This window comes from Mustela nivalis, assembly GCF_964662115.1.
Source record: "Mustela nivalis genome assembly, chromosome: 14".
In the NCBI taxonomy this organism is placed as follows: Eukaryota; Metazoa; Chordata; class Mammalia; order Carnivora; family Mustelidae; genus Mustela; species Mustela nivalis.
Genome location: NC_139033.1, coordinates 13,408,631 through 13,435,786, shown reverse-complemented (window position 1 = coordinate 13,435,786; position 27,156 = coordinate 13,408,631). Strand labels below are relative to the sequence as shown.

At 53.7% G+C, this 27,156-nt stretch overlaps 4 protein-coding genes across 31 annotated transcripts in view; 2 read left to right on the top strand and 2 right to left on the bottom strand.

Moving 5' to 3' along the window:
* Positions 1 to 881: 881 nt before the first annotated feature.
* CDK2AP1 (cyclin dependent kinase 2 associated protein 1) lies at positions 882 to 11,211 on the top strand. Of its 5 annotated transcripts, none has more exons than XM_082698585.1 (4): positions 882 to 1,105; positions 6,214 to 6,311; positions 7,847 to 7,973; positions 10,445 to 11,211. In XM_082698585.1, exons 2-4 carry the CDS (start codon positions 6,243 to 6,245, stop codon positions 10,510 to 10,512), a joined length of 264 nt encoding a protein of 87 aa, XP_082554711.1. In that variant the 5' UTR covers positions 882 to 1,105; positions 6,214 to 6,242; the 3' UTR covers positions 10,513 to 11,211. The 5 variants fall into 5 exon arrangements, with proteins under 5 accessions (XP_082554711.1, XP_082554712.1, XP_082554708.1 ...); XM_082698586.1 differs by lacking the exon at positions 882 to 1,105 and adding an exon at positions 1,513 to 1,758; XM_082698582.1 differs by lacking the exon at positions 882 to 1,105 and adding an exon at positions 5,257 to 5,357.
* LRRC43 (leucine rich repeat containing 43) overlaps positions 9,977 to 27,156 on the bottom strand; it is a 298,822-nt gene continuing 281,642 nt past the window's right edge. The window contains exon 10 of the mRNA XM_082698426.1: positions 9,977 to 10,184. Coding sequence (XP_082554552.1) covers positions 10,095 to 10,184 — 90 coding nt within the window. The 3' untranslated portion in view covers positions 9,977 to 10,094. The remainder of the gene's footprint in view (positions 10,185 to 27,156) is intronic.
* On the bottom strand, positions 13,252 to 16,356 carry MTRFR (mitochondrial translation release factor in rescue). The gene is given in 4 exon segments (XM_082698576.1): positions 13,252 to 14,261; positions 15,926 to 16,212; positions 16,215 to 16,242; positions 16,245 to 16,356. Coding segments are annotated over 4 exon segments (567 nt in total). The 5' UTR covers positions 16,278 to 16,356; the 3' UTR covers positions 13,252 to 14,042.
* The window catches only part of MPHOSPH9 (M-phase phosphoprotein 9), a 65,962-nt gene continuing 64,632 nt past the window's right edge, over positions 25,827 to 27,156 (top strand). For 13 of the 24 annotated variants that reach the window (XR_014302574.1, XR_014302575.1, XR_014302576.1 and 10 more), the window contains exon 1: positions 25,863 to 25,953. The gene's annotated coding sequence lies outside the window, so the exon portion shown is untranslated. Of the gene's footprint in view, positions 25,954 to 27,156 lie in introns of all 24 variants that reach the window. The other 11 variants (XR_014302572.1, XR_014302573.1, XM_082698375.1 and 8 more) reach the window with 4 other exon arrangements.

The window sequence follows — 27,156 nt, the reverse complement described above, 5'->3', positions numbered from 1 at the left end:
GGGCTGTAGCACCCATGAAAAGTGACTAGTCTGAATTAAGATCCCCTGTGAGTGTGTGCAATGCATGCTACTTCTCCAAGACTCTGTAGGATGAAAAGAATAGAAAGTATCTTAACTTCTCTATGTTCATTATATTTGACATATTGTTCAAGATATATTGTGTCAAACAGATCAGTTTCGCCAGTCTTTTGATTTCTAAACTGTGACGGCTAGAAAATTTAAAATTACCGATGTGGCTCGCTTTTATATTTCGATTGGACAATGCTACTCTGGAGTATTTGGGCCCCTGGGGCAGTGTAGGAGAGCTTGGCATTAATTCATTCACGAAATGAAATTTCCCTGAGCATCCTTGGCTGGAGGAGCCTAAAGCTGATCCCCGGGGGGTGCTGGTTAAGCTGGAGAGGGGGTATCACCTGCACTTTGAATCCTAAATGGGAAGAGGGAAGGCATGTGTGGTAACCCTTCTCTCTCGGTGGGGAGGTTGATGTCTCCTTCACTAGATCCAGATGTGCCTGAAGGTCTGTGACTAATTAAAATCTGCAAGGCATGGCGATTAAAAACGGCAGAAAAGGGTGGGTATCTTGTGTATTTTGACGAGCTTTACTGTTTAAGCGGAACTCCAAGGAAGGGTACCTTCAAAAGCTTAGTCATCTAATCCAATATACGCAATTGTTGCTACGTTTCGGTCAGACCTGAAGATGGACTGTAGGGGTGGGGGTGGGAGGAGGGCGGAAAATTGTTACTCCAATAAAAGATTACTCCAGGAACGTAGAAATTTTGTCAAGTTCATTCTTGTATCCTCGGCGCCTGGACCGCTGCCAGGCACATAGTAGGCGCTTCTTAAACATCTGAATGAGTTAAGATGTAGAGTTTATGTGGATGCAACAGTGAATTTTGCACGGAAGAGGCCTCTGGTTTTTATCAGTGTCCAAGGAGTCTCGTAGGCCCCCAGAAGGGTTAAAAACCACTTAATACTGACAGGGACACGACATTTATTTGAAATCAATGTCAAGAATTGGTTGTTCTTATTCTGGGGAATGGCCAGACTCCGGCGTCTGGAATGATCTACGTGCTTAAAAATACCACTCGCCACCATTTTCTCCAGGTAATTTTCCATCCCTGCCCCCACATCCAAGGGGGAAAAAAGTAATTCTGAAATCCTACCTACCTATTTAAAAAAAAAAAAAAAAAAAAGGGAAGGAAAAAAGGCGAAGCGGTAAAACAGCGAGTCTCCGGGCGCCGAGAGCCTCGCAGAAGAAAGGGACCCACGCGGGCCCCGGGCGCCGCCGGGACCCAGCCCCCCAAACTTTGCCAAGTTGCGGGCGCCCAGCGCGGCCGGAGGCGCGGGGCGCGGCCGCGGGCGGAGCCGCCCCCTGACGCCGGGCCGCGGCGCGCCGGGCCGCCCCCTCCCGGCCCGGGCCGGCCCCGCTGGCTCCGCTCAAAGTTTGCGGCCGCCCCTGCGCCCGCCCGCCCGATGTATGGGTGATATACTGCAGCGGGTGTCAGGGTGAGGGACGGCCATATTTGCCGGTGCGGCCCGAGCCGTCAACAACAAAAAGTGCGCGGGAGCTCGGCGGGCGCACGGACGGGCGCTCGGACGCCGGGCCCGCCTCGCCGCCGCCCGGCCTCGCCGCCGCCGCCGCCGCCGCCGCCCTCGCGGGCCTGGCCCCGCGGCGCCCCGGCGCGCCCCGCCGCTCGGGGGGATGTCTTACAAACCGAACTTGGCCGCGCACATGCCCGCCGCCTCCCTCAACGCCGGTGAGTGAGTGCGCCCCGCGGGCCGCGCGCGCCGCGCCCCAAGTGCCGCCAAGTTGGGGGCCGGCGCGCCCGGCCCCGGCCCCGGCTCCCGGGGGCCCGCGGTGGCCGGGGGCGCCGGGCACCGGGTCCCGGCCCGGGGCAGCGCGGCCGCCGCCGCCATGATTCCGGCGCCCGCGCCGCCAAAGTTCGCGGGGGCGCCCCGTGCCGCGGCGGGGCTCGGCCGGGGCCGGGGCCGGGGGCGCGGGCGGCCGCCGCGGTCCCCCCCACGCCGGCGGCCGAGGGATCGCGGGGAGCGCGGCGGGCGAGGGCGGGGGAGGCTTTTCTCTGCTCCTTTTTCCTCTGGCTTTTGGGCGGCTCGGCGAGGGCCCCTGCCGGCGGGAGTCGGGAGCGGCCGGGCCACGCCGGGAGCGGGGCGCGGGGCCCGGGTCGCCCTTGGGGAGCAGGGGGCGCGGGCCCGGGGCTGGGTGGGGAGCGGGCTGCAGGGGTGCAGGCGAGCCAGGCCAGGCCGTGCGTGGGCAGGGCGGGGGCGGCGAGCGTGCCCGGTGCGGGCTCCCCCTGAGCGCGCGGGGCCGCTGGGGTCACCGGCGGTGCGGGGGACTCGCCCCTCCGTGGGGGCTCTGTCCGGCGCGCCGGAGCTGGGGTGCCCGCAACGCGGCACGCCGGATGTCCCCTCAGGCGTGTGCGGAGTGACAGAAGTTGGAGAAGACCGGGGGCTTCTGAGTGCCTGCGGGCGGTGGGTGAGGGCGGCGTTCAGCCCAGACCCCCGCATCTCGGAGCCCCCAAGTCGGGGCTTCGAAGGCCCCTTCTGCGGAAGCCGGAGTGCAGGGGCGTCCTCCCCCTTCCCGGGGGCTGGAGCCCGGCGATCCCAGGAAACTCCTCCAGAAGTTGTCAGGCGGCTCCAGGCTGTGCCCCGGAGCTTGGCCCGGGGATCCAGGGAGGCCTGGGGTGAGGGAAGGAAGAGGGTGAGGTTAGGGTGTGATCTGCTTTTCCCCTTGCTTGGGTCTTTCTCCTTTAGACACTTGGCAGCCGACTTCCAAAAAAGCAGGCGCGTTGGAGGGGGGAGGGGGCAGAGGCCTGGTGGGGGTGGGGATTGGCCTTGCTGGTCAGAAATGCCACGTTGGCAGTTGGCCGTGAGTTTTGGGCCTTGTCTCCAAACGGGTGACTCTGTAACTCCAAAAAGCTGAAGAGGAACCCAGGAAATCAGTCTGTCTGTCTATCTATCTATATGCATTTTAACTTACAGGACACAGATTTGGGGGTTGGAAAGGGTTAAGATTCAGGGCGCCAGTGGAGGCAAAGTTGAATTGGTTAAATTTGGGGTCTGCGTCCCAAGAGCCAACAGCCACTATTTTCCCAAATGTTCGCCCCACCTTTGGGGTCTGCAGACCTTAGAGAGACAGGCTTTGTGGTCCAGATAGGATTTCTCTTTCCCTGCCTCATCTGTTTCTGGGGTATGCAGGCCGGAAGGTCTTGCTGCCAGCCTGGGCACCCTGGACATCTCAGGCCTGGCCTCGGATACTTGAGGCAGGTGTCCTAAACTGACATCTTTGGGGATTGGGGTCAAGGGACAGGGGCATCCGCTCAGGACCCCTTCAGCCCTGTGCTGGGCTGGCTGGCACCTGTGCACAGGTTTTCCTCTGTGCTGATTGCCAGGAGGACTGCTGAGGTCCCCAGATATCCGGTATTATGGTGGGGGGCTGTGCGCCTCCCCATGGACCCCTCAGAAAGCCCCAGCCTCCCCCTGCCATTTGCATCCAAGATGGACTCTCCGCTGCCGCTCCTCCGGCTTCCTTGTCATCATCCCTCACGCCCTCCAGCACTGCCTCCTGCTCGCGGGTTGCCAAGCCGCGGCCTGGCCGGCGGTGGCAGTGGCGGAGTTAGACAAAGCCCCCGCCTCCCCGCCGGAGAGCACATCCCACCCCCCCCAGGCGCCCCAAGTGGCGGGAAGGCCGCCAGCTCCCCAGGCCCAGGCCGCTCTTTGTCTGGCGTGGGGGCGGGGAGCTGCGCCTGGCCCCAGGAGCTGCTGGCCTCTGCCAATCCCTCCCTCGGCTCCGGGCCCTCCCTGGTCCCCGCACACTGCGTGCATTGTCTGTGATGCTCGGAGACTGCCGTGCTCACGCCCAGTCTGGTTTTCTCCCTGGCCTCCTGCAGCCCGCTGCACTGGCCCTCCCCGTGTCTGCCGGAAGGAGTGGGCATGAGTAGAACTCAGGGCCCTTCTGCCAACTCTCCCCAGGGCCTCACACAACCCCCCTCCTGTTCAGCAGAGTAAGAGACTGGCACTGACACACGATTGGGGTCACCTACCATATCACCTGGTGATGGGAAAGGCAAGCCCTCGGCTGTTGTCTGACCCCAGCCCCCCACCCAAACCAGGTGATTTCTCCTCCCTCTCTCTTAGCACCCACCCCCTCGACCTAACCCTAGACCCATGGAAGACTGGGGTTTTAGACATTCTGTTGGGAACCATTGCCTCAAACAGGTGGAGAAACTGAACCCCAGAGAGGGAAAGGTCTCTTCCAAGGTCACAGCCAGACCAAGTCCTGGTCCAGGCACTCGTCTGTAGGAAAGCGGATGGGACAGGAGGCAGGGAGGTGAGAAACACGGGACCAGCAACAAGAGGTGAGGGCGGTCCAGGGAGTGAGCTCCCGAGTCCGGCTCATCTCCTGCCCACAACCCGGAATGTCCTGGACCCTGGGCTGCTCTGCAGGGGTGTGTACCCCCCTGGGGTTGCACTTAGCGTCCTGGCCTTCCAGAGAGGTGTGATCTCTTGTGGCGGTCAGGGCTGGAACCCGGATCTGGGGTTGCAAAGACCACACTCACTGCCCACATCAGGAGGTTCGGGAAATTGGCGTTTGCCTGCTGTGGTGAGGGGTCCTTGGGGGTGAGGGGGCACCCACCCCACCCTGTCCCTGTCTCCAGTCACTGCTCGTCTGTGGTTGCCTTGGATGGAGGTCGCAGTACTGCTGGTGGTTCGTCCCTTGCCTGAGCACTGTAGGCCCCGTAGCACAGGTGTCTCACCGTGCCTGCTTGAGAGGCGTGGCAGCCGGGGCCAGGACAGGCCCCGTGATGTGCCCTCTTACCAGCTGAGAGGCGGCAGGAACCATGTTCCCTGACTGGGCACCCCACATCCGAGCCTAAACCAGGGCCCCGGCTTGGGGTGGGAGAGGTAAAATCGGGGCAGGCCTCAGAGCGAGGAGGACATCTCGGGTGCAGAGCTGTTCCCAGCTCCTGGCCAGAAGGACCAAGGGACAGGGCTCGGGGTGCCAGCCTGCCCTGTGGCGTGTGGCTCAGGAGAACGCCCACCCTCTCCGGACTGTGTGTCTCTTCCCGGTGCGGGCCTCCAGGGCTCCCCGAGGGCCCCTTGCACTCCGGCAGCCGGAGCTCCCGAGCGTCCTTCCTCCCTGTCCCCTCCCCTGCTCGCACCAGATGAGCAGCTGGTCGGTTGGGCCGGCCTGGCACCAGCTGTCCATCCCCGGGGCCAAGTCTGCGTAGTGCGCCGTGTGCTTGAGAGACCGTGTGGCTCTGGGGGCGGCAGGCAGAGGGGGAGCCGCTCCTCGGCTGGGCGTGGAGGCAGGCGGTCGGCTGCCGAGGAGGGCTAGGTAAATTCTCCATGGTTACCGCTGTTTGTAATTCTGCAGGACATCCTCTACCCGCTAATGGCCACTTGGCCGCCATTATGGGTCTGCACGCTTCCGGCTCCCGAGCTGGAGCCGGAGAATTCCCCGCTGATGACTCCCCCCCCCGCCCCCCCAGCCCGGAGACTCCATTCCGAGCCGGGCCCTGTCCCCACGTGCTCCCTCGCGCCTGAGGGACGGGGTGTCTGAGTGCTGCCGTCCACAGACGGGGCCCTGTCCCTCCCCTCTTGGGGTGGGAGCCATCCAGCCGTGGGAGCAGACTGTCGCGGGTCCTGGCCCCTCTTTGGGGAGGGAGCCACAGGGGCTCAGGCAGACGGAGGGCGACCGAGGACACGCAGACACACGGTGATAGGCTCCAGATTCCGGACCTGGGGTCCCGTGAGCCGGTCTCCCGCCGGGGGGAGGTCTCCGGCCCTCGGAGCCCTCCCTGTCTCCCTTAGCAGACGTGGGCGGGGGGTGGGGCGGGCACGCGCCGCGTGGACCAGCCCCAGTAGCAGGTGGGCCCCTGCGGCAGGGATTAGGCCAAGGGTAGCGGCCGATTTCATCTTCGCTACCGATCCCGACCTGGCGGCCAGCAGCGAGCCGTGGTGGTTGGGGCGCGGCGGCCGCTGTGCTGGTGGGAATGAGGAGCGGCGACCTGCTCGCTGCATATTCTGTCGTCTGGGCTGAGCATCGGCCATCGTCGAACCAGGGGACGGGACGTCTGAGGACATAACACCGCTGTTGGGCATGGTCCTGGGGTAGGGGACTGTGGCAGGACCCAGAGTCTTTGCTTTGGGTACAGTTACACGATCGCTGACTCTTCTCTTGTCCCCCGTAGCTGGGAGCGTCCACCCGCCCTCCACCAGCATGGCGACATCCTCCCAGTACCGCCAGCTGCTGAGCGACTACGGGCCGCCGTCTCTCGGCTACACCCAGGTACGGCAGTGGGGGATGTGTGGCGGGCGGGAGGGGCCGTGGGGCTGGCCCGGGCACCCAGGGGACATGCTTCCCACCATCCGGGCAGGAGAGCGGCTGGGACGGGAGGACGGGACGTGACAGGATGGAACGGGCATCTGGACTTTCACCACGGCCCTGGCCCGCCTCCAGTCTCAAGCCTCGAGGCATCAGGGCGAGGGGTGGGATGTGTGTTTCACGGGGGTCCTGAGAGGTGGGGGGCAGAGAGCCCGAGAAGGCCTGAGGGCAGCACACCCTGTTGGGGCCGCTGGCCACGTGTGTCCCTGTGGCAGGGGTCTCTGCACTGGAGTCCTGAGGAAGTGCGGCCTGACCTGGGCTCCGGATCTGCGCCGGGGCAGGAGAGAGCGGACCCTGTTCTCACTTCTCCCGTCAGGTCGTGGCCGCAGCAAAGGGGAGGGCGGGGCCCTGTCCTTCTGGAGCCCAGATGCGGATCATCGGGAATGGGGGTCCTTGAGCCGGGCCACGGGGGTTTCTCTGTGGTTCTGCCTGCTTGGCAGCCTTGTAGAGATCTGCTTCCTCACCGCCCAGCGGGGTCGATGCTGGCACTGGCCTCACTGGCTGTCGCTGGTGGACAGACCTGGCCAGGCCCCGCGCCTTGGTGCCCTCTGGCCATGGCTGCCGTCAGGTTCTCTGCCGTCCCTGGAACGCGGTGACATTCTAGGGTCGCCGCGGAGGCTGGCCCGGGGAGAGGGTGGCGGCTGGCCATGCCGCGCCAGGCCGTGTTGTCCCAGGAGCAGAGGCGGGACCCGGGCCGGGACCCCCTGAAAAAGCGGCGGAGGGAGGATGGCGGGGAGGACCGCCGGGCCAGGAGGCCATGCCCGGAGGGTGCTGGGGAGCGGAGCGAGGACGGGAGGAAGGCCCTGGAGGCAGGACACGGAGGCGGCAGAGGAGGAGGGAGGAGCAGACGGGGGCCTGGGGGGGCCCGCGGGGACCCCACCTCACTCATCGGGGTGCTTCCTGGGGCTGTGGGTGGGGTCTAGAGAAGAAGGGGTTTTGTGGGAGCGAACGAGTGAATGGAAACACGTTCTGTGTGCTGTCCGGATGGTCTTTGGCAATTCTTTGTAGTCCTGCTGACCCCAGGGTGCGGCCCCTGTCTCGCCCCATGCTCTGGACCGTCCTCTCCTGGGATGTACGTGCGCATCGACCTAGGTCCTGGGAAGTACCCATTGGTTGCGGAGACAAGCCGGTCCTTTTTTCTCATCTGAGATGTTAAAAGCCTTCTGGAGGCTGCTGGTGGTTTCGTTCTCTGCAGGAGGACAGCAGAGAGGCCCAGCTCTCTCTGGTCTGCGGTTACCCCTCAGGGTGGACCAGCCTGGCCCCGGCACAGATGGCCGCTCCGGGAGACTAGGCCAGGCTGTCCTGCCTCCAGGAGCCGCCTCAGGGCCAGGCCTCTCCCTGCCCTGTCCTCGCTGTGGCTGGCATATGGTGCAGTCCTGACTGTGGCCTTGGGGTGAGGTTAGGATTCGGTCCATGTAAGCTCTTCCTTCTGATTCTAGGGAACAGGGAACAGCCAGGTACCCCAAAGCAAGTATGCTGAGCTGCTGGCCATCATCGAGGAGCTGGGGAAAGAGATCAGACCCACGTACGCCGGGAGTAAGAGTGCCATGGAGAGACTAAAACGGGGTAAGTAGTGGGACCCAGACTCCCCTGACGGGTGCCGTCTCCCTGTGGGGTGTGTGGGGAGGTCCCCTGTGCCCCAGGGGCTCTCAAATCGTTAATCCGGTGTTGAAGCCTCCACAAGGCGGGGGTGGGCTGTGGGATGAAGGTGTTCTTGGGATCTGATGGGAAGGCCTCGTGTGCTTCCTGGGAGGGTCTGTATGCTTTAAAAAAGGAATCTTTATAGCCCAGATCCTGCTGTTTTGTCTGTTGCCTGCTCTGCCCATGGTGGCTGCTGCTGGGCCCAGGGAGCTGCAGGAGGCCAGACGTGCCAGGCTTCCTTCTCCGGGCGGGCCGGGGACACGGAGTGGTGAGGTCCTGGGTCCTGTGTTGCCCTCTGCTGTCCGCTCTTTGGAGCAGAGCCCGAGGGGGCGCCTGGGTCTGTGCTAGGCTGGGAGGGAGAGCAGGAACGCTCCGAAGTTCTTGGTGATTGCAGAGGGCGGGCAGGAGCATGATGTCACAGAAAACCGGTGACTCACGTGAAGACGTGACTGACCAGCTGATCGGAGCGGCTGGGAGGGGGCATGAAGTCGGCTGGCACCTCGCGAAGTCACCGGGGAGGAGGGGAGAAGAGCATTTCTGTTCTAGAAGGTGGCGGTGCAGAACAGCAGTGGCCTAGGTGCGAATTAATTTCGGGAGGGATCTGCTGTTTCCGAGGAGGGCTGCAGAGGCAAGTCTGGAGTGAATCTGGGGCATAAAGGGGGGCTTCTGCAGAGGCCAGGACTCCACAGTGGTGGGTGAGGCTGGCTGCGTACAGCAGTGGGCTTCCCTGCTGTTTATGAAGCCGTCGTGGACAGGGCTTGGGGGCGGTGAACCCCGAACCACTCCAGGGGGCTGGGGCAGGTGAGTATCACTCTGTGTCCAGAGGCAGGTGAAGCAAGACAGTCCTGACATCTGGAGTTCTGACCACCCGAGTGGAAATCCCTGGGAAGATGCTGGACCCCAGAGTCTTTTTTTTTTTTTTTTTTTTTTTTTTTTTAATTTGACAGAGAGGCAGACAGAGACAGAGAGAGAGGAAAGCAGGCTCCCCGTGGAGCAGAGAGCCCGATGCGGGGCTCGATCCCAGGACCCCGGGATCATGACCCGAGCCGAAGGCAGAGCCACCCAGGCGCCCCTGGACCCCAGAGTCTTAATAGGTGATCTGCAGTCACCCTAAAAAGCCAGCGGGTTTAGGCCAGGCGATGCATGTGCCTTGAGATGGCTCCAGGGCAAGTGCTGCGTGAACAGCTGGTCCCACGGTCACACCAGTAGCTGAGTCCAGGCTAGGCAGGTTCATGTCCGAGCAGGGTAAAGAAAGGTCATACAGGGTATGGGGAAGTCGGGCGCACGGGTAGGTAGGTCAGCCAACTATAACCGATAGGCCAAGCATGTTAGTTTTTAATGGTGGGAGATGATTCTGTGGGGTGCCTGGGTGGCTCAGTTGTTAAGCGTCTGCCTTTGGCTCACGTCATGATCCCAGAGTCCTTGGGTCGAGCCCCATGTCTGCCTCCCTGCTAAGCAGGGGTCGTCTTCTCCCTCCCCCGCTCCCCCTGCTTGGGCTCGCTCCCTCACTGTGTCTCTGTCAAGTAAATAAATGACATCTTAAAAAAAGAGAGAGAGATTCTGTGACACGTGAAACTGGTCTGCAGCTCAGAGTTCAGCGTTGGTAATAAAGGGTTATTGGAAGATGGCCACACCCATTGCTTCCCTAGTAGCTGCTTGAACGGTTGTGACAGAGCCTAGGTGGCCTGCAAAGCCCGAGATATTTACTCGTCTGGCCCTTTCTGGAAAAAAGTCTTCTGAAGCTCGGAGATAAGATACCTGCGTGACTTGGGGCTGTCCCCTCTCTGAAGGAGTACATTCCTTGTGCCTTTTAAAACAAGATTAGTATCTCACCGCATTCACTAAAGGCAGCAACGACAACAACAACAACAAAACCAACTCAACAACCAAATGGTAGCCAGCAAACCAGAGAGAGGAGACAGGAGTGATGGGGCGGAGGGTGTTCTTGGCACCCGGCGGGCAGCAGTCACAGTGGACCAAGGTTGGACGTAGACGAGCAGTCTTGCATCCTAGCTGTGCAGGCTGGACACTGGACTAGGACTTAGACTATGAAGAAGCCAGAGAAAAATCACCATTGGAAGTCCTGGACTCTGCAGAGTGGGTCAGGCTTACTGAAAGCAGGTGGGGCCGCACCTTCTGAGGGCCGGACCTGCCAAGAGAGCTTGCTGGTTGTCTCCGGTGTGTGGGGAGGGATTGGTAGGAGTCATGAAGAGGAGTCGGGGCTAGGAGGGAAGGCCTTTGTCGGGGGGTGGTTCAAACCGCCAGAATTGCGGGGTGGTTTGGATGCGGGTCCCGAGGTCCCTCCCAGGGCGAGGGCTTTTCAGCTGGGTTGCACGGGGCCCTCTTCCTCTCCAGGAATGGGTTCTACTGGACCTCAGCCTCTGCTTCTCCTCCAGGCATCATTCACGCCAGAGGACTGGTTCGAGAGTGCTTGGCGGAAACGGAAAGGAATGCCCGATCCTAGCTGCCGATCAGTGGGGAAGGTTTTCCATCTTTGTCTAAGACCGGAAGTTACAGCTCATCTCCTATGTTCAGATGAAACTCTTGCTTTCAAAATGGTAACCGTTTGGTTTCTCCTTCCCATGTCCCTCCCGTGGTTCACGAGGCTCTGAGATTGAGAAGTATTTTGCAGTGGACTAGGATTTACGTTTTCAATAGTTAGAAGTTACCCAGGGGTTTTTTTTTGTTTGTTTGTTTCTGTTTTTCTCCTAAGCATTGATTTAAAAGATGCACGTGAAAGATACCTATCTCACAGCAAAGCTCCCAGTTATGTTACCCAGATTGTTCTCTGTTCTTTTTCATAAGCTAATACAACTCTGAGGGTTTTTTTGGTTTGTTTTGTTTTTTGAGTGCATACGTTTGCCCCACGGTGTGTGTTCCGCTTAATATAACTTCTTTTGTGCTTAAGCATTTGCTTGCATGACTACGAGTGCTTTGAGGTCAATTTTAAAAAATGCACAAGTTATAAATACAGAAGAGAGAGCAACCCCTGATCTAACAAGAACCCCCTCACCCCCCAGTTTTCCTGCCAAGACTGTGTGTGAACGTCAGTTCTGCTTTTCCCATAAGGTGATCTAAACATCTGGAAGAAAAATGACTAAAACTGTTTGCATCTTTGTATGTATTTATTACTTGATGTAATAAAGCTTATTTTCATTAACAATTTGTATTAAGGAGTGGGTTCCTTGAATTCTTAAATGTTTTTGTGTGTATTTTCTTTTTTAAAGTGATATTTTAAAAAAATAGCTCCTTGGGGGCACCTGGCCGCCTCAGTCCCTAGAGGTGCAACTCTTGATCTGGGGCTTGTGAGTTTGAGCCCCACGTCGCGTGTGGCGGTGACTTAAAAATCTTTAAAACAAAACAAAACGATAAACAGCTCCTTCAATGAGAGAGAGCTCCCTGCCCCAGAGGGCTTGCCCACCTGGTCCCAGAAACGTGTTGTGTGCTGATGGCCGAAACCTCCTGGGCCGAGGAAGGCAGTTGTTTGCCTAAGTCAGAAGGTGGGGGTCAGGCAAAGCTGCATCCTGGTGCATCGTGACTGCTGTGGACATGGGTGGCCGCCAGGGAAGTGAGCAGGAACGTTAGTGGAGGGGGTCTTACTGACTTTCCCCACCGCCTGCCCACAGTGAGGCCATTCTCAGCTTCCAGATGCTTGTCCTGTGAGCATTTCTGGGCTGCTCCAGGAGTCTAGTTCTCCTACAAGGTGGCCTCTGGACTCCCGTGAGCTTCCTCTGGTGGCCGGGGACAATCTGTCGCCCTGGTGCTTGGGAAGGCTGGCCTGCGCTGGTTGTGCTGAGACTGAGGGGTGAGCCCCAGCAGCACCCCCCAAAGGGATTTGGTGGTGATTTTTACTCCATTCCTGAGGTGCTAAGCCCCGGTCACCACCATCCGTGGTGTCCTGGAGACCGAGACAGAGGGGGGATGGAGTCAGTTGAAGGAGGATGGGGTCAGTTTTGCAGGCAGGAGGGAAGGGCCCAGCCACAATGGGTCCAAAGGTGGGTAAGGGACTCAAGGGAGCGCGGGCATATCTATGTCTGTTTCATGCACAAATTCCAAAAGGTACAAGAGAGGAGACATTGAATCCTCTGTCTCTGCTGTCTCCAGCTCCCAAATTTCTCTTTCCACTGTTACCGCTTGTCATGTACCCTTCCAGGCGCCTGGCTACCTTCTGAATGGAGGTCCGTGTGGGGACGGGTCCTGGGTGCTGTGACCGGCCTCCAGAGCCTTCACACAATGCTTAAGCTTCCAGACCAGCTCGCTCTGAGGGGAGAAGAGCCGTACCCTCTCCCTTAAAGGAGAATTTCTTTGGACACAGGTACTGGGCACGCGGTCTGTGCGTGCTGAATGGGCTGGTTTTGACTGCAGGTCCTGCCTGACGGCGGCCTTCTTCCGTCATGGTTTCTCCCCTACTTGTTTTTTTTTTTTTTTTTTAAAGATTTTATTTATTTATTTGACAGAGATCACAAGTAGGCAGAGAGGCAGGCAGAGAGAGAGAGAGAAGCAGGCTCCCTGCTGAGCAGAGACCCCAATGCAGGGCTCTATCCCAGGACACTGGGATCATGACCTGAGCCGAAGGCAGAGGCTTTAACCCACTGAGCCACCCAGGCACCCTCCCTTACTTGTTTTATGGGTGAACCCCAGATGTGTTCTGACAAGCCAAGCTATTACCTCTGCCTAAAAGACCCACATAATTGTGGGGTCAAATCCAGCTTGAGTGATGGCCTTGTGCAAATTCACAATCCGGTTTCTGGAAACTCCTCTCATAAATCCACTTGTAAACACATAGGGAATGTCATGTATTTTTTTTTTTTTTTTTTTTTTTAAGAAAGCTCTACCCCCATTGTGGGTCTCAAACTCATGACCCTGAGATCAAAGAGTCCCATGTTCCAACAACTGAGCCAGCCAGATGCCCCCAAAATGCCACTAATGTTTGACTCCCTTCCAGTTTTCCAAAAAAAAATGGAACTTCCTGGGGGAGCCTGGGTGGCTCAGTCGTTAAGCATCTGCCTTTTGCCTTTGGCTTGGGTCATGATCTCAGGGCCCTGGGATCGAGCCCCATATTAGGCTCCCTACTTAGCGGGGAGCCTGCTTCTCCCTCTCCAGCTCTCCTTGTTTGTGTTCCCTCTCTTGCTATCTGGGTCATAAATAAATAAAATCTTAAAAATAATTTTTTAATTAAAAGAATGGAACTTATTAATATTAATGCTTTTTTCAAAAAGTTTTATTTTTAACCTTTGATAATAAAACAAGACAATCACACAAATTCGCAGTTTAAAAAAATACAGTGACATCTTTGTAACTACCCCCCCAAGGTCCAGAAAGAACTTTGTCAGCCATCCACAGCCCCTCTGGGTGTCCTATCATGATGACCCCTTTCCGCCCCACAAAAAAAATAGCCGCTGTCCTTTTACAGCAATGTCTTCTCTGTGTGTCTCTTTATAGTTTAACTCTCCAAATGTTGTGTCTTTATTCGTCACAGTTTAGTCCACCATTTAAAAAATTTTGATTTTAAAAATATTAAGTGTGTCAGAAATACAGAAATCCTAGAGTAATGCTTGAGATGGATGGAACTCCCCACCATTATTCCTCGGAAACATCTGGCAGGTTCTTTTATTTTTTCTTTTCTTTTATTTAGTTTTTTAGAGAGACGGAGTGTGCAAGCATGAGCGGGGTGGGAGAGGGAGTGTGGGCACAGATGGAGACGGAGAGAGACTCTTAGCAGGTTCCCAGCCCAGCATGGAGCCCGATGCAGGGCTTGATCCCACGACCTTGAGATCATGACCTGAGCTTAGGTCAACAGTCGGATGCTTCAGTGATTGAGCAACCCAGATGCCCCCGCATCTGCAGGTTCTTTAGTTAGAATCTGTGATTTTTTTCAGGGGTACCTGAAGAGCGTGCGACTCTTGTTCTCGGGATTGGGGTTGTGAGTTCAAGCCCCACGCTGGATGGAAGTCTTAAGAACCAAAACAACAGAAAAGCATCTTCGGTTCTTTCTCAGTGGACATTTTTACTTGCTTCCCAGAGTTCTTTCAGCAGCTTCTTTTTCTCTAGGGTTTCCTTTGCTCTTTTTTTCCTCTCTTGCTTTTTCCTCTCCGCCTCCTGTTTTTCCTTGTAAACAAAACTGTTTTCACCATTGTAGAAAATATCCAGTTTCTCTTGGAGGATTTTCCGAGCGAGCTTTCTGTTCTGATCGACCGATCTTGTCTGATGGCACTGTAAGAAATGATATTTTGTAATGTCAAAAAGTTTGTTCTGGGCGGGACCTCAGAAATTGTGGAATTCGACCTAGTCGCTCCACAGATGGGGATGGGCCCAAGAGGCAAGTCTACTCCATCAAGAATCCCAGTGAGTCCATGGGCGCCTGGGTGGCTCAGTGGGTTAAAGCCTCTGCCTTCCGCTCAGGTCATGATCTGAGGGTCCTGGGATCAAGCCCCGCATCGGGCTCTTTGCTCAGCAGGGAGCCTGCTTCCCCCTCTCTCTCTGCCTGCCTCTCTGCGTACTTGTGATCTCTGTCAAATAAATAAATAAAATCTTAAAAAAAATAAAAAATAAAAAAAGTGTTGATTTGGTCCAAAGCCGAGATAGCCTTCAGGTAACATAAAGTTCCCAGACAATTTTGAAAATATTAACTGATACATCTAGCTTGTGGCCCAGGTAATAAGCCCTCTGCGCCATTTATAAACGTAAAATTCTGACTCAGGGAGGAAGACAGCATCTGTTATTAGTCAACCATACTGTTGATCATGTCATCCCTGAGTTATTAAGGGCAAGTGCCTTTTGGAGAAAAGTACTGAAAGCAAATCTGCAGGGAGTTTATAAGAGTTACACAAAAATCCCATCAGGTCTCAGAATTCTCTGGGTTGCTCATGAATGAGGCTTTTTCTCAAGGAGGAAGACAAAAGTGGTTGAGGTTTTAACTGATAGGCTCTTGGCTCAAAAAACTTGGCAGTGAAGAACAGTTGTCACGAGCACAGACTTTGGGCTTGGTCTGGGCTGAAGCCCGCAGCTGTAGGGTCTTGGGCAAGTGACTTAACCTCTCTGTGCCTGATTCCACAGCTGTACCTTGAGGAAGACAAGGCATGAGAGCTCAAGGAGGATGGCGACTGTGTGCGGAGCTGTGCCAACCACGGCCTGCCCTGTCTCTGGTATGTGGAAAGCCCACCTTGCTGTCTCTTCTTGGGGCTCTCTGGCGACTCAGAACAGACTAGCAGTTAGTTGTACTGAGAGGCAGTGGGGGCCACTACTAATCAGGAGACGGGAGAGAGCATTCCAGTATTCCCAGGGGTCTGGGGTGTGTTGAGAGCTGGATATACTCTGATCAGAGATTTTTTTTTTTTTTTAAAGATTTTATTTATTTATTCGACAGAGAGAGATCACAAGTAGGCAGAGAGGAAGGCAGAGAGAGAGGGGGAAGCAGGCTCCCTGCTGAGCAGAGAGCCCGATGCGGGACTCGATCCCAGGACCCTGAGATCATGACCTGAGCCAAAGGCAGCGGCTTAACCCACTGAGCCACCCAGGCGCCCGAGATTTTTTTTTTTTTTAAGATTTTATTTATTTATTTGAGAGATCACAAGTAGGCAGAGAGGCAGGCAGAGAGAGAGGGGGAAGCAGACTCCCTGCTGAGCATAGTCTGATGCGGGGCTCGATCCCAGGACACTGAGACCAGACCTGAGCAAAAGGCAGAGGCTTAACCCACTGAGCCACCCATTTGCCCCTCAGAGATTGGTTTTGAGGTAAGGAAGGATGGCGCCTCCGGGCAGCCATGCGTCGCGTTTTTATCCTGAGGGCTGGACCTGCTCTGCCTGGGTTACCGCACTCCGGGAAGGACAGGCGTCATGGACGGTGACCAAAGAGGGGACCAAAGCGGGGATATCTACCTTGACGACGATGCCGGAGGGGACATGCCTCAACACCACACAGTTGCTGGTTTTGTTGGTGGCCTGGCCCCCTGGGCCGTGCCCTTTCACGAACTGCTCCTCAAGGTCCCTCTCCTCCAGGGGAGGCAGAGCGGGGCGGTCCTTTTTGCCTGCCACTTGCACCACAGTGACTGCTGCTGTCGGCGCGAGCAGCGCCTGCTTCTCCCAAGGCCTGGGGCCCCCTGGCACTGGCCATATTCTGGCCAGGGCTGTGGCCCAGTGAAAGCAAGCCAAGGGCCTCATGCAGAGGGCTCTGCCTGCTCGCTGCCCGAGCTGGAGGAACAAAAACAGACAGCCTTTCAGGAAGATGCATTTGCTCCCAGGATTACCCTAAAGGTTCTAGGACAACCTTTCATCAACCAGCTCAAACGAGGACCACCCATCCATCCTGTGGGGTGTTTAGGAAGTTAGTGGAGATGGCAAGGCACAGCTTTCTGCAGCCTCGGGCCATCTCCCGGGGTCCTCGCTGTATGTGCCCTCCCAGCTCATAAATGTTTTTTTTTTTTTTTTTAAGATTTTATTATTTGACAGAAAGAGCACAAGAAGGGGGAGCAGCAGAGGGAGAGGGAGACGCAGACTTCCTGCTGAGCAGGGAGCCTGACACAGGACTCGATCCCAAGATCCCAGCATCGAGACCTGAGCCGAAGGCGGACCCTTAACTGACCGAGCCACCCGGGCGCCCCTGATAAATTTTTTCAAACTGAAAATATCTTGGAAGCCCCAGAGGCACTGCCTTCTCGGAAGGAGAGGTCTTGAGCGTGACATTCAAAAGAACGGGGATGTAATTCGATAAAGAAACACTGAACAGCGTATCAAGCAAGAATTAGGATCCAAGTTCAGCGACGTTATTTAGGCATTTGAGAATCTTTGAAATCCAAATGTAAAGACGACCGTATGCACGTCTGTCTTCTAGCTGAGCTGACGCGGTCTGACACAGTAAATATCACTATCAATCAATGTCATGATTGTTGTTTTCTCATGTTTCCAGTTTCGTGGATTTGAATGGGAACATCTGTTCCCTCCGACGCACTGCCAGTAACGTGATCCAAGTGGTACTCATCCCTGGAACGTTTGGATTTTTCAACTGATTTTTATGAGGGTGCCTGCGTGGTTCGACATGCCACGCGACACGAGTGACGCGAGGTGGGAGAGAGCGAGCCTGTGTCTTCATGGAGCTTAGAGTCTAGTCAGACAGAAGAGGCTAGAAGAGAAAGCAGGATTTAATCAGACTTAAACAGCGACTCCAGACGTAGCAGAAGGCTGGAATGTCTTCGCTGACAAGTGCATGGTGTAGAGAGTAATAGCTTCCAGGACACGGTGCATCCCATGGGCCTTTGCTTTCTTCCAGGGGAGGAAGGCAGAGTGGGCTGACAGGTGTGTTAGCTCTTTTCAAAGATGGGTCGCCTCCCCTTGCCAACAGGGACAAGTCACAGCGTGGGCCTGTCTTCTTACCGGGAAAATGGGTGAACAAGCCCTTTTCTGCCTGTCCTGCACAGGCTTAAGGATCAGAGGGGGGAAAAATAATCTGGAAAGGGCTTTTGTTGAATCCCTTTGAAGGCATAAGACTGATTTTTAGCAAAATTCCTGTCGCTCGGGTGGACCACAGAATGAGGAACGTGCCACTTGCTTCCTGCTCCTTGATCCAGGATGATGCAGGCGCTAAAAACAGATGGACTGTCCTTTCTAACAAATGCTCCCTTTGAGGTTCTAAATAGCTGCTTTTACCATTTGAAACCTTGTAAGTTCTAGCTGAGGGCCAGGGGTCTCTAACCTAGGTAGGAAGTGGTGTATACCTGAGCCAGCGCCCTAAACCAAAAGTAGCTTAATCATGCACCAAAGAATTTCAGCAGGTTTGCGCTAGGCTCATCGCTCCCCCCCCCCCCCCCGTCAGTTCTGGCTGCTAATGTCTCAGAGCCCATGCTGGTCTCTAACAAGGTTTGAGGATACTGACCGCAGACGCAGGCTAGTGGGCACTGCTGCCTTGTAAATATGTACATTTCTGTTATTTTATGGGTTATCTTTCCGAGTAATCAGTTCAGCTGGTCCTGAGAGGATCCTGGCCATCTTTAGAACGACAGTACCGTATTCTTAACCTCTCTCTCTATGGAAAATAAGTGTAATGAAATGGACTTTTCAAGCCTGATGCCAATACTAATTTTCAATCCTGTGACAAGGACGTGATGGTCTAAACTCGTAACTTCTCTCCGAAAAGTATGGCATTCAGGATGCGTGTCCGTCCTGGGGGTCAGGCAATTAATGTGGTGTCAGAAAGATGCTCGGCGGCGGCTGTGACGGGCTAGATTTTGAAACCGAGCATGCCAGGGAAAGGGGCACGTTAGAAAACTGGTTTTGTTTATTGTGAAGTCTTTCGGAAGTACGCTCAGGGAAAAGATAAATGATAAACACCAGCACTTTTCTGAAATCACTGCAACAAAGAATCCGCTCCCCTGTAAACGATTAAGTGAATGAGACCCGAGTCAATGTCCAAAATGTCCCTTCCCTTATTTCTGCTTTTCAATCCATACAACAAGATTTCTTTGTGTACCAGACAGCATCGAGTCCCTGGATCGGATTCATTATGGAACGCAAGCCGGGGGCCTCCCGTGGGGTTTCTCTTCCGCTAGTTAGTAAATCTGACCAGGCAGGACAGCACTGGAATAGAGTGCGGCCACAAAGAAAGGAAGTGAGTCTGAGACAGGCGAAACTCCCAGACAAAGGGCGGAGAGGAGAACGCTTTTATCAGCTGCTTTGTCCCTGGCCCGCTGTTTCAACTCTCTACCTTTCTGGCCTAGTTTGGGGCTGACACGCACCCTGGAAGGCCTCCCACCCAAATGGAGTTTAAGAAGGTCCCCGGTGTTCAGTTACTGGCTGCTTTGTTTAACAGCTAATTCCAACAGCCAATCGGGCGATTCGCAGTACTTTTTGTATCTCTGGGAGCTTTGGCTCTCCTCCAACGACTGCTAAAAATGACCAGCGCACCCATGGTTCCACTTCCCCAAAGCCCAGGGAACACAGACTCGGTTTCAGGTTTTGTGATACCCACAGAGCTAACTCAAAAGTCTTCGGGGGACAATAAAAGCAGCTCAAATCCGAGCTCATCGTGACATTAAAAAAAGAGCAACAGAAAAATGGTGGTAAGAGGTGCGGGTAAGGGGACACTGGGAGTCACGACAGTGTGCCCCGTTTCCTGCCTGTTAAGTGTGCGCCTCGATTTGGTGCTGGCTCTGCACCCTCGCTTCCCCTCGGCCCTGCTTTTCCTCTGAGGACCCGTCTGTGCTCAACAGCCTGACTGCAGTTTGGCTTAAAACCTCTCATTGTCCCCCTTCCTTCCCATTGGGTCAAGTCAAAGATGATAGGGTGTTAGAATTTTCCAAAAGGGAATGCTGATTTGTTCAATCAGTATTTTCAACATCTGCTGTGTGCCAGGCCTGGGCCTCGGGGTGCCAAGGAGCCTGTGGCATAAAAATTAAAGATGACGCCAGGGGTGCCTGGGTGGCTCAGTGGGTTAAGCCTCTGTCTTCCACTCAGGTCATGATCTCAGGGTCCTGGGATCAAGTCCCGCATCAGGCTCTCTGCTCAGCGGGGCACCTGCTTCCCGTTCTCTGCCTACTTGTGATCTTTGTCAAGTAAATAAAATCTTAAAAAAAAAAAGATGCCCCCAAATATGTTCCATGCCAATAGCTGGGTTGGAGAACAGGCTACAGAGCAGTGGTTCTCCAACTTCTAAGGCCCCTAAGTCACTTGAAGGGCTTGTGCCCCCTTTCTGGAGTTGGAGCCAGCCACCACATGTTCCCTCCTCAGGCCCCTCGCCAGTCAGCCCATGCCTAGGAAGACGCCTGGCTGCAGGGATCCCTGCATGCTGAGATCTGGAACGTGGCCCAGGACCGCAGCAGACAGGTGTTAAAGTAGACCAGCAAGGTTAGGCTCCTTTCCCCAGCAGCTCTAACGCTCCCGAGATGGGGGAGGGGCTCGGTCATGGATCTCTGTGCGAGCGGAGGTTATCTCAATCTGTTTGCAGGAAGTCCTAGGATTTCAATCTCTGGACTCACCTTCTGGATGCCATGTGCCCCAAATTCACTGCTTAACTATTTTTTTTTTTTTGAGAAAGAGAGAGAGAGAGCTTCTCTGAGCCACTGCTTGCATGGTTAGCTCAGCCTTGTAGAAACTTCATCAAATCCCACCAAGGGAACAGATGTGGAGGTGAACTGAAATGGGGCTGCTTTAGGAAGATGGCTGGGGAAGCTCTCACTGAGCACATTTTCATGAGCAAACCCCCTGGGGGGCCCGTTCCAATGGGTGGGGCCGGAGACTCCGCATTCCTAACCGGCTCCCAGGTGAGGCTCCTGCCTCCAGGAGTGCCACAGCCAAAGGCTTTGAGCAAAAGGTGCTTGCCTCAATGGTGGCTCTTAGAACCACCGGGCGACTGGATGGGAGCCCCTGAACAATGATGGCAAAGACGGAGGAAGGTGGGAAGAAAATTAATGGGAACAGCAAACATTCACAGGAAAGAATGGTACCAATACTGACCTGAGCTAACAGAAGGTGAAATGGTCACAAGGGGACTGAGAAATGAGGTCATCTGAAAAAAGAACACTGATAACGTTTCTGTTACATTAGTGTTCTAGAACAGCCCTGTCCGGTATGAACGTAATGTAGGCCATGTGTGAAATTCTAAATTTTCTAGCAGTCATCTTAAAAACAGTAAGAAGAGGGGTGGCTAGCTGGTTGGTGGAGCACGTGACTCTTGGATCTTGGGTGCAGATCAAGCCCCATGTGGGGTGCAGGGAAAAATAAAATCTTTAGGGGTGCGGGGTGGCTCAGTTGGTTAAATGTCTGACTCTTGATCTCAGCTCTGATCTTGATCTCAGGGTTGTGAGTTCAAGCCCAAGTTGGGCTCCACACTGGGTTTGGAAGGTACTTAAACAAAATTTAAAAATCTCTGAAAAATAAAACAGTAAAAAGAACCAATGATGGGGTGCCTGGGTGGCTCAGTTAGCTAAGCACATCTGCCTTCAGCTCAGGTCATGTCTCAGGGTCCTGGGATCGAGCCCCACATTGGGCTCCTCCTTTCCTTCTCCTTCTCCCTGCTGCTCTGCTTACTCGTGCTCTCTCTCTGTCGAATAAATAAATAAAATCTTTAAAAAAAAAAAAAAAGAAGCCGAGGCCAGAATTCTGGAGTGATTACCTGCTTGGTCTCGGTCCTGTTTTCTCTCCCACAATAGGAGAGAAAGGGACAGGTCTCAAAACAATGACCTCCTCAATGGGGCAGGACCAAACCCTGAACTCAAGACAGGCTGATGTGCACTGGTGCAGCTTGAAAAAAGACAAAATGGCCAGCTGATGGCACCAGAAGCTAAGTGGGAGAAAGATTTTCTGAGAAATGCTTAAGCATGATCCATATTTTTTTATTCATTTATTTTAAAATAAACATTTTTTTTTAAAAAGATTTTTTTTTAAATTTGAGAGTGAGTGAGCACATGCAGGGGGAGCAGGCTCCCTGCCGAAGAAGGAGCCTGATATGGGCTCGATCCCAGGACCCTGAGATGCTGACCTGAGCTGAAGGCAGACGCGTCACTGACCGAGCCACCCAGATGCCCCCAGAATCCACGTTTCATAGTATGTTTTGGAGCTTGCCCCCTGCAAATTGGGAGTTAAGACAAAGCAGCCACTTCCCGGCTCCATGTAGCTCATCCTCCTGTTCTGGTTGGTCTGCAGTCCTCCTGGGGGCTCAAAGCACCCCTGAAAGGAACCCCCAGGGGCTGTGGATCAGGCCTGAAACTGACCAAGTGCCTTCCTGAGCATGGGGTTTTGCTCTGAAGATAAAGCACCTTTCACTCAGAGGAACTGCTGGCAGAGAATTATTTCTCCGATCAGACAAACATCATAGATTGAGCAGGAAATGCCACACTGGAGACTGCTCTGGGTCTGCTCTCAATTTAACAGGCTCCCCGCTGCAGAGTTCAAGAGACAACTAATGAAGTAGATAAAGAAAAAAAGTTTTCTATTCATACAACACTAACACCCCATTCAGCGCTGCTTTTTTTTTTTTTTTTTTTAAATCCAGAAAACTCTGAACCCACAGAGAATTACACCTGTCCTATTTGTGTGCATTGCTGTGACTTTCTTCTATTTACGGCATCTAACAGGAACTTTATAATTTTATCAACTACACTGTTAAAATAAAACAGAAACACATAAAAAAGCAGCAGTAATAACAATCTACGTGTCCTTAACTTCTCGAATGCCTCTATTGTCATGAATGATACCTTACTTTTGTTTAGGACCCAAATGCTTCATATTTGACACAAATGAAGAAAAGGGATTATCTCAGGAAGTCTTGGAAGAATGTTAGATATTCTATTTTGGGGGGCCTGAGTTGCTCAGTGGGTTAAAGCCTCTGCCTTTGGTTCAGGTCATGATCTCAGGGTCCTGGGACAGAGAGCCCATTGGGCTCTCTGCTCTGCAGGGAGCCTGCTTCCCCCCCTCTCTCTCTGCCTGCCTCTCTGCCTACTTGTGATCTCTGTCAAAAAACAACAACAACAACAAAAAAAAACAACAAAAAACTCGATACCTAGATATTCTATTTTTTATACTAACCTTATCCTTCTAGCTTTACCTTTCATAGTAACTCTAGATCTGTCCTTACCCACCTTCTTAAAAAGTGTTAGCTCATTTTCCTCAACTTTCTCTTCTGGAATTTTTTTTTTTTTTGTCCCTGAAAGGCCACACTGCTCTGTAGTCACTGTCTTGGCTTCATGATGTATTCACTGTGCAACTCTGGCCACGTTTCCTCATCTGTAAAGTGGAGGTAATACCACCCAGGGTGAGAAGAAAACCGTACATGTCTCCACAAACATAAAGCCCTGAGGGGAACTCTGAATCGCTAAACTATAAAGCTGAAGAGCCTTTGACTAACACACCACATAAATTGTGGTCTCATCCCATAAACATAATCTGAAACTGATTATGGCATAGGCTTTTAAATATATATATATACATATTATTTTAAAAATTTTATTCATTTATTTGACACACAGAGAAAGAGCACAAGTAGGCAGAGAGGCAGGCAGAGGGAGAGGGGGAAGCAGGCTCCCTGCTGAGCAGAGAGCCCGATGCAGGGCTGGATCCCAGGACCCTGGGACCACGAACTGAGCCAAAAGCGGAGGCTTAACCCACTGAGCCACCCAGACGCCCCAGGTAGGGTCCAATTTAAGAAGTACTTGAAAACCATTAAATTACCAAAGACGTGCTATTTGGTGAGGTCATAATTGTGGTCTATGAAATCAGGTCCCAAGGAGATAATTATGATGCCAAGAATACAGTTTGACTCTCCCAAAAGGCTCACACCGAACAGTAAACCATGTCCAGGCAAGTCCTGTTTAAACATGGAGATCTTTAGGGTAAAGAATCTTTAAAGATCTTTAGAGTAAGAAAAATCATGAAGGACAAGAAAGATGACAAAATTTATATTGTAATATACATCTGATGATTTCATGTTTAATGATTAAGCCATATATTTCAAGTTTTAGAGTTCCTGTGTTTTTTTTTTTCCTCCCTGATGTGGAGAACTGGTCCCCCAAATGAAAAACAGTTCACCAAATGTGGCAAGCCATTATCAGTCATTATCACTGCCCCGTGTGGTCTTATTCCCATCAGTGTGAACGATCTCCACTCAAAAGTCAGTTTGAAGCCTTCAAGGTGAAAGAGATCTGTGAGCAATTTAATTTATAATAAAGAAAACCATAGTAACCATACCATCATAAAGACCATAAAATAGTGGTGTCAGTTTGCATACAAGTAGTGCAAAATCCCCAGGATGGAAGGTAGGTTTAGATTAGATGAACAGCTATTGTACTTAATACATTTACTGGAATTTCTGAAGCCTCCTACTTGTTTTCTATATTCAGAAATAACGTCTATGAATTTTAAAAACTACCCTTTTGGCTGTTTATAAAGCTTTTTCTCTTTAGTCCAATGAGGCAAAGGCAATTTCCATTGATTTTTTAAAAAATTATGACCCTTCCAAAGAGCTTAACCTAAGAAATATGGTGTGAGCAACCTTACCAAAATACTTCACCACATCAGTTCATTAACAAGGTAACTTGGTTAGCCAGAATACCACTACTGAATACATTGGCTTATTAAGACATTAATAGATTAAAAAGTTACCTAAAACCACACAAGAACAAAAACCCAGAAACCTACATGCTCAAACCGAACAGAACCCATCTGATTTTGTATGCAAAAGTGAACATCTTCTGCCAATTCCGTGGTTAGGAAATAATTGCTAGTACTCGATGTAGGGGTTAATATTCTTCTTGTAAGGAAACACAACTCTGTCTGCTTGACGATGTCTCAGTAATTCACACTTCTCAGTTCTATGATGTCTCAAATAACAATTTTGTGACCAATTGAAATTAGTAATAAAAGTTTTTTTTTTTGTTTTTTTTTTTTGGTGGGCTTGAAACATGGTCAGTGAAATCAGAACCATGTACTTAAAATCTGTTTGATGTTGGTTAGGTATGAGCATACTACTGACTGATGGGACTCACACAATGGGGCGGAGTGTGGATTAAATTTAAGCTTGAAATCTTCCATACACAGATGGGGGTTTGGATATGGACTGAATTTTTACTGTTTGAGACCTAGTTGTTAGGAGGCTCAGAGGAGATGGAACGCCTCGCAGATCTGTCATTCTTTACAATGTGGACCTGTCATGGACAGGTCCAGCGAAATTCCTTTACTTTGAGCCCAGGACCCCTGGAGGGCAATCTAAGAGTTGGCTTTAAAGGTCAACTAGTCTTGGGGCGCCTGGGTGGCTCAGTGGGTTAAGGGTCTGCCTTCGGCTCAGGTCTTGATCCCAGAGTCCGGGGATAGAGCCCGGCATGGGGGCGAGGGGGGTGTGTGTGTGTCTGCTCAGCGGGGAGTCTGCTTCTCCCTCTGTCCCTCCCTCCCATCCTCTTTCTCACTCTCTCTCTCTAAGAAATAAATCTTTAAAAAAAGAAAGAAAAAGGTCAACTAGTCTTAAGAATGTGCAGCGAACCAACAGAATGAGATGGCCTGGGGCTCCCAGGGAGGGACACGAATTCTCTGCGGTCCTTCCAAAGGTCCGGCAAGAGCAGTGCTGACGCCTACCCTGTGCCGGCCTAAAACCGCCCGCTGCGTGCTGAGCGCTCCATAAAACTCTGCGGGAACAAAGTAAATGAAGATCGTCCATTTCTTCTTGGGCCTCAGGGCAACTGTTTTCTCCAGGCCGCTGGGCTGTGCTCCGCACCCCCTCCCCCGCCCCATCCCAGTCCTTGAAGAACCCCAGGGCCGACCCCCAGCAGCCTAGGGTAAACCAGGTGCAGAGAAAACTTAGCCCGGCGTCTGGGCCGCTGCACCCCACCGCCAGCGGGCCGTCAGGTCTATGGGCTGCACGGCTCAGGGTCGCAAGCTGGGATAGTCAGGCGTCCCAGCTCCCAGTCCTCTCTCCATAGTCTTTGACATCCGTGGGCAACCGCAGGGGCGACCGGCTTCTCCACGGACGCTTACCTGGCCTCAGGCTTGGCCTCCCACCCGCAGTGTTCTAGAGCAACCGAACCAAAGCAGAAGGTGGATCGCAGGCGCACTCTTAGGTTTGCGCACGCGCAGTACTCTCGTCGCGGCTTCCCTCTGACGCCCCAGGCTCATTCTTACCAACTGCGCATGCGTTAAGCGGAGGCTTCTTTTCACGTGGCTTCTGTAGGTTCCCAGAGAACCAATCAGACCAGAGGATTTGACAGAAGCCCCGCCCCCTTCCAGTTCCCAGGCGTCTGACCTCCCTCTTCGGCGCGAGGGGCGGGTAGGAAAGGGGCGACCGAGGCGCGCGTCGGGGATCGGCCGTCTCCGCCCCCTTACAAACAGCCAATCGCGAGCAAGGTGCCGGGCGCGCGCACGCTCCCTCGAGTTTAACGGTCGCGAGAGGCCGCTCGTCCGACCCTGACATCGGCTGTGGGAGCAGCGGCCAGGTAAGCGGTCGCCCGCCTGCGGGGAGCCTTCGGCCGCGGGGGTATGGGTACGAGTTCTGAAAGACAAGGCCTTAGCAGAACCCCAAGTCTGGTGGTGGATTCAGGGCGGGGGAGGGCGACGACCAGACGACGCAACCCCCGCCGCAGCCCTCCGGTGTGTGGGGGCTTCGCCCGCGGCCGTGCGCCTTTTCTAGACTCAGTGCCCTTGAGTGACACCTGCGCGGCCCAATCGCAGAGCGCTTCTTCCCCAGGGGCGGGGGGCTCGTGGGATTTTTCTTCTAATTCTCTCTCTTTTCTTTTCTTTTTCTTTTTCTTTTTTTTTTTTTTGGAGATCTTCCTTACCTTCCTTGGTGTGCTTTGGGAATCGCGATGGTAGTTGCTGGAGTGGCGGGTTTTCTTTCCGCCTTTTGCTGCCTCCCGTTGCGTCGGCTGCGTTCGGTGGTTCTCCCTACCGGTCCCACTTTGACCCGAGAGCCGCCACCAGCAGCAGTTGAGGGCTGACTGCGAGGGCGAGGTGGTCGGGGTCTGGCCTCAAAACCTCGGGAATCCTCTCTTCCTTGCCCGCTCAGGCTCCCGGCAAAGCCCAGCGCCGGGTTAACTTTTATAGGATCAGCAGCCCCCGAGCTGGTCTTTTTTTTTTTTTCCCCTTCCCCTCTTTCTTTTTTACTAGGGGTCTTGGGGACCAAGAGCGTGACATTTCGTTACCGGCAAATATAAACATGGCTCTGTGCTTATATCCATTGTCCTTCGAGTTTTGGTGTGTGTGTGTGTGTGTGTGTGTGTGTGTGTTTTATGTTTAATTTTGCATTCAGGTCGGGGGGTTCTCCCCGCCTTCCTTCATTCCCTCCCCTCACGCCCCCACCCCCCACCCCCGGAGAAGCATCTTTGCATCCCAAGTGGTTTTTCATCTGCATCTTCAGCATCCGGGATTGCCTCGGCAGGCGGAGATACTGGATGGGGTTGCAGATCCCTATCCCTGGGGAGCTTGTATTGTCCCGGTAGAAGAGCAGGTGATTTGAATCCAGCTGTTTTCGTCGCCGGGTGGAAGGTGCAACCCCCGACTTTTTCAATACCGCGTTTGTGGTTGGCAATGGGCTGAGCCCCTGGGGAGAAATCCATTGAGGTAGTCCTGTTACCCTTGGCTTTCACATAACCTTTCTCCCGGTGGAAATGGTTCCTTTAAGAGCTGCTGTTTTTTCGGGT